This window comes from Gadus morhua, chromosome 16, assembly GCF_902167405.1.
Source record: "Gadus morhua chromosome 16, gadMor3.0, whole genome shotgun sequence".
Classification (NCBI taxonomy): domain Eukaryota; kingdom Metazoa; phylum Chordata; class Actinopteri; order Gadiformes; family Gadidae; genus Gadus; species Gadus morhua.
Window position 1 is genome coordinate 17,220,449 of NC_044063.1, and position 16,289 is coordinate 17,236,737.

Genomic DNA, 16,289 nt, shown 5'->3' on the forward strand with positions numbered 1-16,289 from the left:
GAATGTGTCTCTATGTGCACTCCCCAAAATAAAAGATTGCATTGGTATTACATGGTGTGCCATTATTATTCAATTAATCATATTATATGATAGTTATTTTCATGACTTTCATTATTATTATCATTAGTAGTAGTAGTAGAAGTAGTATTAGTAGTAGTAGTAGTAGTAGTGGTATTACTATTATTAAGCTATTTCCAATGGTAGACTGCACATTGAGATTGTGACGATGATGTCATTTATCTTTGAGTTTATGCCTGGTATTCTTAGGATCATGACAGGACTATATTATACTGCAACTATAACTACCAAACTTATTATTTTGTAGATAAAATGTATGCACATGAATGCTTCCATGCAGGGAATTTCTAAAAAAAATAAAAATAAAAGGATACCGAGTTATTGTTGAATATTATTTTTGCAACCATTGTGCATGATAAAAATTGAGTATACAAAACAAGTTGTCATGTTGTCATGTCCCGAAAATGTTCTCACAATTTCTACTGCATTTATTAAAGAACAGATAACGCATAGTCAATTATGGATCCAAAGCTAACAAGGAGGGAGGAGAGGATTGTTTTCTACCCTGGAAGAGATGCGTCGAGATGCGTCATTTTTTTGTTCAGCTTAGCTAGTTGATACATTGGGTTACAAATTGGCTTTTTGTCCAATGGTATGTTGTTATTGTGATTTTTTTTTCACCTTCAGACATTCAGAGAGAGAGAGAGAGAGAGAGAGAGAGAGAGAGAGAGAGAGAGAGAGAGAGAGAGAGAGAGAGAGAGAGAGAGAGAGAGAGAGAGAGAGAGAGAGAGAGAGAGAGAGAGAGAGAGAGAGAGAGAGAGAGAGAGATGGATTAAGAGAGAGAGCGACAGAGAGTGAGACAGACACACAGACAGACTGGTTTCATGTGAGACAGAATGAGAGCTACTGAGGCAGAATGTGAGACACAGAGACAGAGGCAGAAAGAGAGAGTCAGAAACACAGACAACTACAGACAGAGGCCAAAGGATAATGATAAAAATCTGTCTCAAGTGCAATATTAAATATTTTCTTTTGAAGCACGCAAAAAGTATCCTTGTGTAGACCTACCTTTTGATTGATTTCATTAAATGTTACAGCAAACCTGTCCAACTGTTTGATTTAATCCAAGAATGGCAGGCATTCCTTATAGGACCACGGATTGACTGGCTCCACTTTGCGTATTTTATATTATAAATCAGTTCTTCTGAATTCCTTCATACAGCAACCATTTATCTTTCCATATAGGGCAAAATGCCATTGCAACAGTTCTGCTCTTTATTTGGTAAAAATAAAATAAAAAACATAACAAACAAGAATGCACTCATGTCGAGTGCTTTAATAATATGGATGAATCTAGATATGTTTCACTGCATTACCTCTTAGACACTAACGACGATTCCAAAATAGTTTATGAATTAATGGAATTGTCTTAAATTAGGTGAATTAGGCCTTCCTAAAAAGTCTCGGATGATGAAAATATGTGTTTTCAGCACCAGGCATCGCACCCCAAACCACTCCAACCAAGCATGGCGGACTACCGCCGCCCTGTGGATAGCAGAGGGAGCGACTTTCTTCACTTACAGCTGGAAGATGGCGACCCGAGTCCTTCAGAGAATAAGCAATGGCCTATATCTGGCCAATAACATGGCCAACTCCGCAGGGCATGCCGTCATTTTGAGCAGGTTGGACCATTATCGCTTTGTATGTATGTTGTGCTTGACGTTGGCATTGTGTAAGTCTCCGGACTTTATTAAAGTGCTACCGTGTCCCGCTAACCCTCCTGTACAGGGGAAGGCACTGAAGCTAGCCTACTAGCCACTATGCTTCTGACGAGAAGCTAGCCCTTCTAGCCACTGTGCTTCTGGCAAGATCAAACCAAGCTTAAACTATTACGTGTCTCTTCAGTGAGTTGTAGAAGAAATGACAACTCGTACCTTTGCTATAAAGGACAGGTCCATCATTTGAGATGCATGTTGGTCTCTAATGTTGAAGCTTCGTAAGCTCAAGGTCATGTTGTTGATTTCTTATGATTTTGCCATGTAAAAATTAGATGTTTATTAAACATATTAGATGGCATTGACCTGTCTAACCTTTGCCCAGAAAAAAAACGAAGCAATGATATAAGGTCATAGTAAATACTAATATGTAATGAAGGTCTTATGAACATGTCCATGATGTACAATGGGCAACATTATGACACTAATACGGATTATGGCTGCACTTGACATGGTTCAAGGCCTTAATAATCAGGCTACTAAAAAAAAAAGGATATAACTATTATAGGAACATTATACAACTTTTTGATAGGATATTGTTCATAGTTCTTTTTGTAGTGGTTTGATTTGATTTAATTTGCAGAGGCCTGGCCGTATCGAGCACCAGATACAAAGAGGACAGCTGGTTCAAATCTCTCTTTGTAAGGAAAGTTGATCCCAGGAAAGATGCACATGCAAACCTGCTGACCAAGAATGAGGAAAGCAACTTGTACAAAATCCAGTGTAAGTCACTCTAATGAGTGTTATTTAATATCAATATTAATATCATCAACACACATTTGTTTTTTATAACCTAATTTTATTTGCAGTTCACAATGTCAAGCCTGAGTGCCTTGATGCATACAATAAAATATGGTAAGTGTTTGTATGTTTTATTTAGAAGTTTCTACTATTTATTTATAATCATATTAGTATTAGCTTGCGGCAGCAGCAGAAGTTAAAGCATTTTATTATGAGACCTGGTCAAATAATAGCAATAGTAATAGTCTAGTATTTGTCTGTGTTGAAAATGTCAACAGAGCTATTCCTGTGAGTTGATTGGCATGCCAGCTTGGCTTCAGCCAATCAAAGAATACCCTGGCTGTTACTTAAGATGACCCAGAGGAACTCTGCTTCTAATCCACATATACACCTCTTTTAAACTACTACTTGATGGAAAAAGACATGAACCGACTACCTTATTTATTATCTGAATGAATACTTACATTCACCTAAGATCATGTATAATAACCTAACATATATCAATGCAAGTCTCCAATAGTTTAACTACATTATGGATGTCCTTCAATTTGTCAGTGGCTCTTTAAATCACACTTTAAAGAGATGACGTTACAAATGTAGTGCTGTTGTTCATTGCCCTCAGTGAGGAGATCCTGCCAGCCATCCATGCTGATAAGTACTACCCCTGTGAGCTCGTGGGGACTTGGAACACCTGGTATGGAGAGCAGGATCAGGCTGGTAGGACTGTGTTCAATCACCAGCACAAATTAATGTTTATAGATCTGCTATTGTACTCCTTTTCTGGTCTTAATTTCTTATTAATGACTCCTATAGAGCAACCTGACACGAATCACAGTACAAAAAAACGATGTAGATTTTCGGGAAACTCCTCTCATCTGGGCGCTTTCAGCATTCTCTGTCAACACTCGGCTTCGTCCTTCTCCGCCCCCGCGCCCACCTCCTGCCAACCCCACTCTTTTGTGATTGGTTACCTTCTGGAAGAGCATGTTGCAGCATTACCACACATGGAAAATCCGGATTGACCTATGTAGATAAATCCCGGAAATTTGAACAAGTTAATGGCGACCGGCGTCCCTAGTGTTAAGCGCTCTGCACAGCCGCCCCAGACGGTTAGCAGTGAATACGTCTAAATGCATGTACGTCATTATTTGACACTTTAGTATGGTTAAACATGACTATAAATCATTATAAAAACGTTTATAGGTCATAAAAGTAAAAAAAAGCATAATAGGTGCTCTTTCATGTTATTTTGCTTGCATGTTACACACATTATTTCATTGCAGCATAGTTTAAGTTGATCTCGAGTGGTTTCCTTCGGGGCTTCTTTGGTGTATTCTGAGACGGCTATTCTTGGACTTTGTTGACTTTTTACTGACCTCTATTGGTGTGTTGGGCACGGAGGAGCCGCTGTAGAAATGACCATGGAGCGGACCCTTGTTGTGTATAATAACATTGCTCGATATATACGTGCACATTTATTAGTTACATCCATCTCGCGTGAGTGTTCATTTTAAACAAGCATTCCCTGTTTCATTTTAACCGGTGTCAAAATGGCTTTGTGCTGCTAAATGAGAATGTAAATGGTAAAGAAGTTTGGATTGCGAGACCCGAATCTTAATCTTGATGTAATAAAAACATGTACGGATAACTTCAGTATGCTTTGTATACTGAAGCCCTCCGACCTTAACTCTTTAAATGCAATCATCCATTCCACGTCTGTTAAATGCTGCTTCTGTTTTGCTTCAGTCCACCTGTGGCGCTACAGAGGAGGCTACCCAGCTCTTACAGAAGTGATGACCAAGCTCAGGGAAAACAAGGTACGGCCTCACATGTCACTTGTGTTTTACTATCAATGTTATTGAGTCCACCAGCAATGGCTGACCAACAATGTGTTGCAGAATTCTATCTATGGATTTACCTGTTTTATTTTTTGTTCCAGGAGTTTGTGGAGTACCGCAAGGAGCGGGGTAAGATGCTGCTGTCTCGTAGGAACCAGCTCCTCCTCGAGTTCAGCTTCTGGAACGAGCCGGTTCCCCGGGAAGGCCCAAACATCTATGAGCTCAGGTCCTACCAGCTCAGGGTGAGCAGCTGACGGGGGGGGGGGGGGGGGGGGGGGGGGGGGGGCATTGTATTCAATGTCTGGAAAGGCCTAGTGAGTGTTGTGAATAAATACTGTAGCCTAATAGATCTGGTCTGACGAAACATTTACTTATGTGATACTGACATACACTTGATTGGTTTTCCTTAAGCAAATATAAAAGAAGGTCCTAGTTACACCACAAGTTATACATTGATTTTATTTTTTATGTATTCAGCGGATGCTGTGTATGATAATGAGAATTAGGGCCAGGCATGTAGGTAAGGCATGTAACTGAACCTTTATTGACCTTTTCACTGTGATGCCCTTTAATTTCAGTCTGGACCTGTGTTTGGAGATTTCAACCGTATCCATTGTTTGTTTTTTCTCCAAAGAACGATTTAATTTCAAAGTCTTCCCCTCTTGCATGCCTTTTTAACTTAAATTATAATTCCTCATACATTAGATGGTTATGTCCCTGAATCATTATCACAGACTGAGAAACGTATGTTGAGGAACTTGTTGCACACATTTGTTGCAGAAAATAATTGTAGCGATCCTAAAGGTGAAGTTATGCAACACATCATTGAAGCCTTTTTATTAAGGTACAACATTCATCAGGACTGGTGATCCTCTGCTTAAAGATTCTTTTCATTTTTTCTCCCTAGCCTGGAACCATGATTGAGTGGGGTAATTACTGGTAAGACAGCCTGATTTCTTTCTCTATTTCACTGTACTTACAGAACACTTGGATCACATGAAACCAGTTCTCCCTCATTAATAGGAACCACTCCCCAGACGGAGCCTATTTTGATATGTTTCTATTTGGCTCCCGGCCTAGTGGTGGTGGTGGATAGGGTGGTCCAGAGACTAGGGATGGAGAGGCTAGGGTGGTGCAGAGGCCAGGGTGCTCCACTCCCCGCATCCCGGTTCTGTTCCCTTCCTTTTCGTTTTGGTGCTCTGTGTGACATGGCCACCTACCTGATGGCTTCCTTGAGTCGAAGCATCACTATCACAAGTCCTTTTCACGAAAGATAAATCATTAGCTAAATTACTCAAATAAGATTGTTATGGTTAAAATTCATACAATTGAAACCCACATATTGGCTTCTCTAAAATAAATAAATTAGCTGCTAAGTAAAGAGTTATGGTGATGAACTGACTTCCAACTAAGATAAGATGTATGTGTCATTATAGCCTTTTATTTGTCTGCAATGTAAACACAATTTGAGCTATTCAATTTAACTTGCTTTTAACCTTGCTTTTAATAATGTTTTCCTTTTTATTTTTATTTTAGATAGAAACCATTATTATATAATGGTTTCAAATACAACCCTGAAATGAAACGAGAGGTTTGAGCATTTCAAACGTTGACTCAATTAATCATTAAAGTAATTTATGGCAACGAAAAAAGGGAATATACTAATGGAGAAACATTGAATGCTGTTTCTGCTAAATCACTTGTCAAAGCATGATATAATTGTCTTTTTGGTATAATTTCAATTACTTTATCTTATTTTCTTTGGGTAATAAATATTTAAACAATATATAAAACATTCTGGTCTAATGCACACTTTCTCCCAATGCAAGACAGTCAGAAGAAATAATAATAATAATAATAATAATAATAACAATACATTATGATTGTTAAGGTCTCAATGTGTAACATCAACAAATTCGTAGCTTAAAATAATTTGGACCCATCTGTAGTCAATGCTAATCAATGGTGAGTTCAATAATTACATCAATAAAATGACATCCTATAACCCATAATCAAAAAAATAAAAAATGCTGGCTGTACCTCCATTGTTTCAAATAATCGTACTATCAACGCTCCCAAACCCCTCCCACTCACGCCACAGAGCTTAACCGGTTGGCTTCACACTGTTACACAGCCAGTTAGACCTGACGGAACGCCTTCATTGAGTTTGCTTAAGTCTGACAGTCTTCCACCTACTATCTGGGAGGGGCCCGATCTCAGACAATGCAACCTTAATTCTCTGTGGTCTCCAATAATAACAAATTCTGCGAAGTGGAAAGACCTAATTGGGTCTGTGATGCAACCGGTTTCTCTCTGCAGGGCCAGAGCCATCGGCTATCGCCAGCACAATAGTGAGGCGGTAGGCGGCTTCTTCTCCCAGATCGGAAACCTCTATATGGTGCATCATCTTTGGGGTAAGATGCATGCAGTGATGCATATAAATTCAAGTTAATTAATAGGGGTGATGTGATAAGCCCTTACAAGCTGTTTCACAAACTGTCTGATGTCACCAAGGCACAGGGAAGGGCAGTTTTAGAAACTGCATGTAATGGCTAATCACACTCGCACCTGGTTGTATAATAGGGGTTCTTCAACCTCTGTGTGCAAAACACAATTCTAAAGTGTAATATTTATTTTATATCCAAATGTAATTAACATGGCCTCCACTACAGCTTATATTTTGGTTGGTTGTGACTACTTACTGTCAGACAATATAATCCCTTTCCAGTTGTATGAAGCCTGTAATGTGCTTATCCGTGATCTACTCAAATCCTTAAAATATATCCCAATGCTTTGTTGGCATGTTAAATATATGTTTAACTTTGAGATATGTCATACGATATTGGCGGACAGCTCTTAGAGTATTGAATCAATGCATACAGCATTGGTGTGATTGGGTGTTTGTCGTTGCAGCTTACAAAGACCTCCAATCCAGGGAAAACACAAGGAACGCTGCATGGCAGCACGAAGGCTGGGACGAGGTGGTGTATTACACAGGTGAGGACAATGCCACCACAAACAATGAAGGAAGGAAAAACATTGCGTAAAGGGCTGATTATGGTTCCAACGCAATGACCCAGCAGACACTTCCGACGCAGTCTTGAACCTTTATGGTTCTGCGTCGGTTTTAGTAAGCAGACCAATCTCAGCCCTTGCTGCCGAGTCACCTCGACGGAAGGTTACAATTTGGGAGGCGCACGTCAGGCCCTTGCGGTGGACGCAAGGAGGGTCCGCAACGACGTAAGGGATCCGTAACCCCCTTGGGTTGCGGGAAAGTGGGACCATAATCAGCCCTTAACTCTCCACTCTGGACTACACAACACGATTTCTGGGGTGTGAGAAATCTGTAGTCCTCCATTTTTTCAACCTTTTTCCATTTTCTCCAGTTCCTCTTATTCAGCACATGGACTCCAGGATCATGATCCCGACTAAGGCGTCCCCGCTGAAGTAAACTGAAGCCGTCTGAAACCCAATGAGAACTTCCGGAATGCTTTATCCGTTATGAACATCACTGCCATCACAGGTTTCAAACTCCTCGCTGTTGCCAAGCAACACATCCTCCCTTCAAAGTTATTGGTTTTTGGTTCTTAGGAGGGCCAACTCTTGTTACTTATTCAAAACATAGCATCAAAGACAGAACGCAGATAAACTACAGAAATACTACTTTCATTGTCAGTGAAATGGCAACCGTGGCCCTAAAGTGTTTTGTCGGATTGTATTGTGAGCCAAAAACAGAAAGAAGTACCATAAAGCTGTCCTTTTGGGTCCTATTATTACAACAAATGAATCCCCTTTATAGCGTGATGAATGGGAAGTTACCGTTGTAAGTTATGAAAAAGCTACGTACACTCATTTTATAATGCAGTGGCTATTTATTATGTTATGTAAATATTAACATTGCATAATGTATGTACATTGCGAAGTGGCACATATACTAACATGGCAATCATCAGTGTATATTAAACATTAAATTCTCCATTGTATATTCCTTTGAGCATACAGATTTAGGTCAAATCATTTTAATTGCAGCATGTTGCGATAGGCACTGAATATGTATCTGGCTTTTCTTATCAGTAAAAAAACAAACAAACTTTGATTTAATTTGGTGAAAAAGGATTTATTTATTTTTCACTTTGTCAAGATTGCATGTTACGTTTGAAAAATGTGTTATTGGTTATAACATGCTTAAAGCATGGCGATAAAACGGTTTTAAGTTTTGTGTCACCTACTGAATAAACATGGAAAAAAAGTGTATGCAACGTGTTCTTGTCACTAATTAACTAACACTAGCCCTAACTAATAGTTAATACTGTTCCCTTGCTGGTAAACACACACCACCTTACTTGACAGATAAATATGCAGTTGTCTTTTATACTCCTTAGGTTTCATACAGATGTTCAACATTTCTTGCTCGTTGCACATTTTTCTTCATGACTTTTACTAAAGTGTTGATGCAAAAAGTGCTCAAAATACTGAACTCCTTAAATATATAGTTTGTGGTTTATTGTAATTAGTTACATTCTCTAGTATAAAAATTAATAGGGGGGGGGGAACAACCCCCTAAAATATCTAAATTAACTCACTATTGTAGTGCAAACATTTATCGATAAAAAAATCTTGACAGAAAACACACTGGATAAAACAAATAAAGGCACACCATAAGGTGCATAAACCATAGTAAAGAGAGTACCAGCGCAGCTGTTCCTTCTAGATCTTCTCCAGTTCCTTAAGTAGTTCTCCAAAACTTGTGACATACCACAAACTCCTTTCTTTGACCTGTGGTCTAACGACATTCCCACCAAATCCAATGAAGGCACTCTGAAAAGCAAAGACAGCAAACGTGTTTCTCAATTGATTATAAGAGAAACATAAGTGCATCAAAGCGCAGTCCGACAGGACACTCACAGCAGGGGGGCAGGCCTCCAGGTCAGTGGCCCCATCTCCGATCATCACCACCGTCTTGAAGCCATACTGTTCCTTCAGCATGTTGATCACACGACCTTTCCCACCACTCTCTGCTGTGGGCTGGCTGTCGTCAAACCCTGCGTATTCACCTGAAATAACAAACCATGTGCATGTTTCTTTAAAGGGACCCAGTATGGCTAGCATTATTGTTTGGTAATAATGTAGTTATAAATTATTTGTATTATTAGTGTTATTAGTTTCAAAGATATAGCGTGGTGAATAAAATGTTGAAAAATTACAAAGCATGACCTGGCTTTGAGTTCTTCAATAAGTTTCATATAATTAATCATAACTGATAAAAGGAAAAACCCACATGCAAATGAAAGCGTTTCTCCTGCTCGCCTTTGAGTTCAACATTTCCTTGGCAGGATTAAAGGTGCAGTGTGTAGAATTGAGTGGAATCTAGCGGGTGTTTAAGAGTATAAACCAATGAAAATAAGAATGGGTTTACGTTAGCATGAGCCCTTTATTTCTACATATGAAGCACCTGTTGCACCACCATATTTCTACAGTAGCCCAGAACGTACAAACGACTCTAGAGAGGAAGTGTTTTATATTTGTAATCATAATTGCCATATCACGTTAAGTGACATATCAGACTAAATTACAAAATAAAATACCAATCCATCAAGGAACCTCCTCCCTTGACATTTTGCTACTTCCTTTTGTTGTAGACGACAGTTTGGTAGTACCTACCGGCAACTTACAGGCCACCGTAGCTTCTCCTATGTCGTTGGAAAGGGAGGGTGGGGGTATTCTGTTGGTTAATCTGCAACCTCACTGAAAGACGTCACTAAATAGTACAAACTTGAAGTAGACCTAGTCTTCTCTGTTTCCTTAAACCTGTGGTCCGCTACATTGAGGCAGCTGCTGCACATGTTCAGTGTCCACCCTTTGAATAAAGTCTTGCAAACTTTTATTTGGGTCCCATCTACCATTTCCCAGACAAACGATACAACAAGAAAAACATTGCTTGCTTTTGGTTGTTGCATAGAAGTACACCATCAAACCATCATACACCAGCTGTTCTACACAGGTGGCTTAAATAAGTTAGAAGTTATTGATTCCATGAATCCTATGGGAACCAGTGATTGATAAAGCTTGATATGACTAAATACCGAGTGATCATTTACCATTGAAGTAGAACTTGAGCCTGTTTGCATAGACGTGGTCGAGAGGAATATCGAGTTGAGTCGCTACATGTTCAACGATGCAGCGGAACCCCCCAGATATGAGGAAGACCTTGACATTGCGCTCGTGAAGCCGGTCCACAAGTTCCCTGGAGAGACAAAAGCTCAATGAGAACCCCCAGTTTGATAAGGAGAAAACAGGGTGTGGTATAATCTAATGTTGAATTTTCCTTATCTTACCAGATCTCACATAATACGTACATTATATAAAGTCATTCTAATATGTGTTGTGATTCATAATTTACAATGACATTCACAACTTTTTAGGATAGGAAATATAAATGAAACCAATTGTGATCTACACACACTTACTTAATACCTGCAGTCAACTGAGGGGGGTGGTCTGTGATCAGTTTGTTCACTTGTTCTCTAGAGCAGCGTATGATGGACAATCGTTCAGAAAGGGCTTTCTTGAATGTGACCGATCCACCCATGGCATTACGTGTCCTTCAGGGGTTACAGAAGCAAAATACAATATTAAAATGGTGTAAACCTGACTGAATAGAACAATGGCTGAGAAATGTGATGGTGAATGACAAAATCCACCAATTTAGGGCAAAGCATCAGACATACATTTCAGTGACTGCATCCCCGACACCACAGAATTTGGCCAGTTCATCAATGCCCTCTTCTTTGATAACTGTGCTGTCTACATCAAAGCAGACAGCTTCTGCTCTCCTGAACATCTCCTGTGTCTGGGATTGAGTCGTCATCGTTCTAGAAAAAGGAAAAAAAAAGAGGAAAGCATCCATCATTTGTCGACACTAGAATTCGAATAGCTTGCATGTATAGCGTTTCATTTGAGCTTTAAACTGGGTCACAGAGAGTCAGAATCGACCATTATCCATTGAGTCATTTGATAATGGTTGGTCACGAGTTGAAAACGTAGTTACAGCAGGTCTTTCATTCTCAACCGGAGATCTACTTGTCGTTTTGTGCAAGTAGGTCTGCGGCTATTTTCCAAACGGCAGTCGGAAATCTGCATTTTCCTTTTGCACTTGATAACGAATTGCGATAGAGTATTTGAAGAATGCATGACAAAAACAGGCCGCTCTGACTGACTGATGGGCCTGGGTAGACATTGTCTGGCGATGTTGCGTCACCCGGTTAGAGAGAAAAGAAAATAGATGGAGCAGAAACACTAAACACTGCCACTTGATAATCAGCACGCCATTTTACACTCCCTGCAACTCCAAACGAACGATGCATCAATCCGTGTAAGAGACATTTTAATTTGAACATAAACTTTTAGTGGAATCTGCGTTAGCTTTATGAATGGCATGGTTACCTGAATGGAAATAAGCACAACCTTTTTATTTGATTCACGTGCAGCCACTTCGCAAATGCAAAAACGAAAATCGGACTGCAATACGGTCGATCCACAAAGTAAGTTAACGTATTCAGCAACTTCTTGTTGGAACTTACTGGTTACAGCGACGATGATATAACAGGCAGGGACTTCTAAGGCAGAACCTTTTCACAAGTCATTGAGTTTAGTGGCGAGGGAGAGAAAGCATGGAGGCTGAGCTCAGAGCCAATCAAAAGAGAACCGGCGAGTGATCCCGCCCACAACGCCTGAGATTAACTAATCACTGACTTTTGAAAGTACTCTGTGTAATAAATGTAATGATATTTATTACCGGCCGCATTGGATATTTATTATGTGCCGACCGCATAGGGCCGCGCTTGCATACAAATAGCTCCCTTACGTTAATATATTTAAGTACGTCGCTATTAAGACAGAGTTGTGAATATGTATATTCTTACTCTACAAACTTCATCTCCCTATTTTCGCAAAATATGGAATGTGCTGTGCCAGGCCCACAATCATACGCCCCGCCCATCTGGTCCCGGAAGTCTAAAATCAATCCCAGCACAGTGCACACCAGAGCTGATGACCAAAGAGGGGGGAAATCTAAGGATTGAGCTGATATTATTACTGACATCCTAACTGTATTTTTTTTAATTGGCTTTAACATCACCTTTTGCTCGGTTCCGGGACACGCTGGTATTTGGGGGAATGAGCGGGTGGATCAGATTGAAAAACAGAGTTTGACTAGAGAGGTAGATGTTCATATATCCTGGGGGAGAGGAGCTGAGAGAAATAATTAAAGAAGGCTTAATGATGGAATGGCAGAGAGGGTGGGAAAAGAAAGAAGGTGTAGACACTATTTCTCTTAACAATCTCAAGTTAAAAAAGATGTACCTGCACTTTTCAGTCCTGTAGGGATTCAGTTAAGCTGTAGATTAAGGCTGGGTCACTGTGGGCCAAATCACTTTTTATTCATTGTAGGAAAATATGTGTCTGGTTTATGTGAATGTGGGAGTTCTGAGACAGTAAAACATGTTTTTCTGGAGTTTAGAAAATACAGGACAGAAAGACATGCATTATTCGGTAGACTGTTGGGACTTGGAGTTCTCACAGTGTCCCGTTTGGACACTGTGAGAACCATAAACTAATCTCCAGGGCAGTTTTGCAGTTCCTGCACAGTACAGGACTGTTTGTAGAAATCTAGTTCATCATCGGACCTGTGGAGGGCAGTAGTACGCTAGACAGCGTCCAAACTGCCGGAATCTGACAACAAGAAGAAGAGCGGACGACCCTCGACCTGCGTACACACGTGGTTAAAACAAGCATAGAAGTCCTACAAAAAGTAACCAGCTCCGTTATGCTCACCCATTTTAAGGGTCCTGCAGGCCCTCCAGAAGCTGAAGCAGCCCCAGACGGTGATAGGTGGGCATCTTGGAAAAACGCATGTCTCTCTACAAAGATCGGCAGAAAGGTAAATATAACTTTATATTGCATGGTAGAACGCTGTGTTGCTGATGTCCACGGCAACCATAGTCAGACACCAAAATCAAGTAATCTCGCTCACCATTCGCTGTATGGCTGAGTAATCTCAGCGAATAACCTTACAAAATTATTTAGCCATGCACATTTATAAGAATAGTGTGCATGTCGATTTGATCCATGTTATAATATATCGATCCATAGTGCAGTACCACGTGTGCTGAATACAAGGCCTTACTGGGAACGCAGCCTTTTTAATACTGCATTCTAATCGTTTCTTTCAGTGCCGTGATGGTGGCTCTGGACGGGTCGAAATGAGTGGATGAAGGTAATCTTGTATTTGATTATAACTTAAAGTTCAAGTAAATGATGCGTGGACGAATTCTGTGTTAGCCTCTCCGTGGTCAATGCAGCCAGACACCATGCTAGAGAACCTTTCACACCTGACCGCTACAAGGATGGGAGTACTGATCCGTATTTGTATCCTAGTGTCAACGTGAATACAAATGTCATCAGCTTTTTTGACTAAGAATTATTTTGTTCTGTAACGTTATTGTGTCTTCTCTACCTACCTTGACACGTTTAACTTACTTGTAGCGAGTATTCTTGGGACAACGTGGGCTCAATCTGTCATTCGACACCATGAAACTGATCAACATTATCTCCCCTTTTGCAGCTTCAACTTCAGAACCCGGCAGAAACCCCAACTTGTCAATGGTATAACTCAGAATTGAGCACTACCATTTGGAGTGGAAATGAGTGGTAAAACCCTATACATCTTCAATGGGAACTACAGCTGTAGTATTTAGTGGCAGTGTATATATAATATGCCTTCAATAATAAAATGATGGCTGCATTGAGGCAGATTGGTAGCTCTTGGCTGGCCCCAATTGAGTGGTGGATTTGAATGTAAATTAAAGTTCAAGTTATTGATGCGTGGATGAATTCTGTGTTAGCCTCTCAGTGGTCAATGCAGCCAGACACCATGCAAGAGAATCGTTCACACATGACCTCTACAAGGATAGGAGTACTGCTCAGTATTTGTATCCTAGTGTCAACGTGAATACAAATGTAACCAGCTTTCTTATTCAGTTTGTTCTGTAACGTTATTGTGTCTCCCCTGCTCTTTGACACGGGTTGACTAACTCAGACTGAGTATTCTTGGGACAACATGGGTGCAATCGGGCATTGTTGGGTAGAAAATATTTGGGTTTTGAGCATTAAGGGTCCCTCAAGGATTTTGAAATCATGAATTAAGACATGCATTTGATTGAAATATCTCCCCTTTTCCAGGTTCAAGTTAAGGCCCAGGCAGAAACGCCAAATTGTCAATGGTACATAGCCGAATTGAGCACTATCCAAGGGACCATTTGGCGTGGACGTCGGAGGTAATGTCCTTCTAATTATTTGAATGGAATCTACAGCTGTAGTATTTAGTGCAAGTGTATGTATACAAAATGATGTCTCCTGGCCAGCCAAATGAGCGGTGGGTTAAGGTAACTCATATTTTAATGTAAATCAAAGTTCAAGTTAATGATGCGTGGACGAATTCTGTGTTAGCCCCTCAATGGTCAATGCAGCCAGACACCATGCTAGAGAACCTCTCACACATGACCTCTACAAGTATAGAAGTACTGCTCTGTATTTTTATCCTAGTGTCACTGTGAATACAAATGTAATCAGCCCGTTTGGCCAAGAGTCCGTTTTTTCTGTGCTGTGTCTTACCTGCTACTTCTGAGTATTCTTGGTACAATGTGGGCTCAATCTGCCATTGTTAGGTTGTAAATGTTCGCTTTTTGAGTATGGGTTTTGTACACTAAGGAATTTAACCTTTAATTCTTAATTGCCTCTGTTTCCAGGTTTAGGTTCAGAAACAGACAGGAACCCCTACTTGTCAATGGCACAACTCCGAATTGAACACTATTCAAGGAACCATTTGTAGTGGACTTCAGTGGTAAAGCCCTTTATAAATCGTTAATGGAAACGACACCTGCAGTCTTGAGTGCCTAGATGCATCTATATTTATTTGTTTTGCTCACACAAAAAAAGACATCAAGTTGTTGGCATGTCCTATATATTAAGTAAATTATATTTGTCTGCTTAGCACTACACATGGATAGCACGCACTACCGTTTTAATCAAGCTTTCTGCTCTAACACCCAAACATGCACTGACTGTTCAACATGTGTCAAATTTTTTACATATTCTCATTTGTAGCAAGAAAAGTCCAGTGCCGTGAAGCGGGATGGTGTCTCTTGAGTTGCCAAATGAGTGGCGGATAAAGGTAACTCATATTTTAATGTAAATGAAGTTCCAAGTTATTGATGCGTGGACGAATTCTGTGTTAGCCTCTCAATGGTCAATGCAGCCAGACACCATGCTAGAGAACCTTTCACACCTGACCTCTACAAGGGTAGGAGTACTGCTCCGTATTTGTATCCTAGTGTCAACGTGAATACAAATGTCATCAGCCTGGTTGACTTAAGATACATTGTTCTTTACTTTGCCTTACCTGCCGTCTTTGTATAGAAGTGCTTCAGTGTGTGTGTGTGTGTGACTAAAAGATAGCACATGTGGTCTTTTTAATCAAGCTTTCTGCTATTACGAACACTTTAACATGCAGATGGTTCAACCTGTGTAACAAATTCTCATTTGTAACCACAAGATTACTTGCCAATGCAAAACTGTACACGTCATTTCATTCACCATAATTGACTACAGTGTACTCCTTATACCCACAGACCCTTAGAAACCATCCAGCTTGGAGATTACATTTAAGCATGCCGACGTGTAACTCATCACTGAAGTCAGCAGTGAGTGACTAGAGCTCTGAGTACTGGAGAATCCACATGGGTTCTGGCTCGAGGAAACCCATGGCTTTGAATGTCGTTGGCTAAGCCTTTCTTTGTTTTGATCTTGTCCAGCAAAGTTTGACTATTATTGGATTAAATGCATTTCTAAAGACCATTGA

The 16,289-nt window shown here is 40.1% G+C and overlaps 2 protein-coding genes, 1 long non-coding RNA gene and 4 other non-coding genes across 10 annotated transcripts; 6 read left to right on the top strand and 1 right to left on the bottom strand.

Annotated features, from left to right (window-relative positions):
- Positions 1-1,540: 1,540 nt before the first annotated feature.
- Positions 1,541-8,626, top strand: LOC115561531 (protein NipSnap homolog 2). Its single transcript, XM_030381667.1, has 10 exons — positions 1,541-1,700; positions 2,377-2,516; positions 2,603-2,648; positions 3,157-3,251; positions 4,281-4,351; positions 4,474-4,614; positions 5,280-5,311; positions 6,692-6,786; positions 7,286-7,369; positions 7,759-8,626. The coding sequence occupies exons 1-10, from the start codon at positions 1,609-1,611 to the stop codon at positions 7,821-7,823; spliced, it is 861 nt and encodes a 286-aa protein (XP_030237527.1). The 5' UTR covers positions 1,541-1,608; the 3' UTR covers positions 7,824-8,626.
- psph (phosphoserine phosphatase) lies at positions 8,225-12,101 on the bottom strand. 3 transcript variants are annotated; one of them, XM_030381668.1, is made up of 6 exons: positions 11,953-12,101; positions 11,101-11,244; positions 10,840-10,974; positions 10,471-10,616; positions 9,278-9,426; positions 8,225-9,190 (listed from the first exon to the last, which is right to left on the bottom strand). In XM_030381668.1, exons 2-6 carry the CDS (start codon positions 11,238-11,240, stop codon positions 9,080-9,082), a joined length of 681 nt encoding a protein of 226 aa, XP_030237528.1. In that variant the 5' UTR covers positions 11,241-11,244; positions 11,953-12,101; the 3' UTR covers positions 8,225-9,079. The 3 variants fall into 3 exon arrangements, with proteins under 3 accessions (XP_030237528.1, XP_030237529.1, XP_030237530.1); XM_030381669.1 differs by having other exon boundaries at positions 11,816-12,072; XM_030381670.1 differs by having other exon boundaries at positions 11,837-12,047.
- Positions 12,102-13,015: 914 nt separating this feature from the next.
- Positions 13,016-16,285, top strand: LOC115561535 (uncharacterized). Of its 2 annotated transcripts, none has more exons than XR_003979934.1 (7): positions 13,016-13,310; positions 13,603-13,646; positions 13,995-14,080; positions 14,612-14,706; positions 15,178-15,272; positions 15,536-15,602; positions 16,060-16,285. It is a non-coding gene; the product is annotated as an uncharacterized LOC115561535 (long non-coding RNA). The 2 variants fall into 2 exon arrangements; XR_003979935.1 differs by having other exon boundaries at positions 13,995-14,035.
- LOC115529007 (small nucleolar RNA SNORA15) lies at positions 13,690-13,826 on the top strand. Its single transcript, XR_003973434.1, has one exon. It is a non-coding gene; the product is annotated as a small nucleolar RNA SNORA15 (small nucleolar RNA).
- LOC115529005 (small nucleolar RNA SNORA15) lies at positions 14,253-14,389 on the top strand. The gene has a single exon (XR_003973432.1). It is a non-coding gene; the product is annotated as a small nucleolar RNA SNORA15 (small nucleolar RNA).
- LOC115529008 (small nucleolar RNA SNORA15) lies at positions 14,857-14,993 on the top strand. Its single transcript, XR_003973435.1, has one exon. It is a non-coding gene; the product is annotated as a small nucleolar RNA SNORA15 (small nucleolar RNA).
- On the top strand, positions 15,645-15,781 carry LOC115529006 (small nucleolar RNA SNORA15). The gene has a single exon (XR_003973433.1). It is a non-coding gene; the product is annotated as a small nucleolar RNA SNORA15 (small nucleolar RNA).
- Positions 16,286-16,289: the final 4 nt, after the last annotated feature.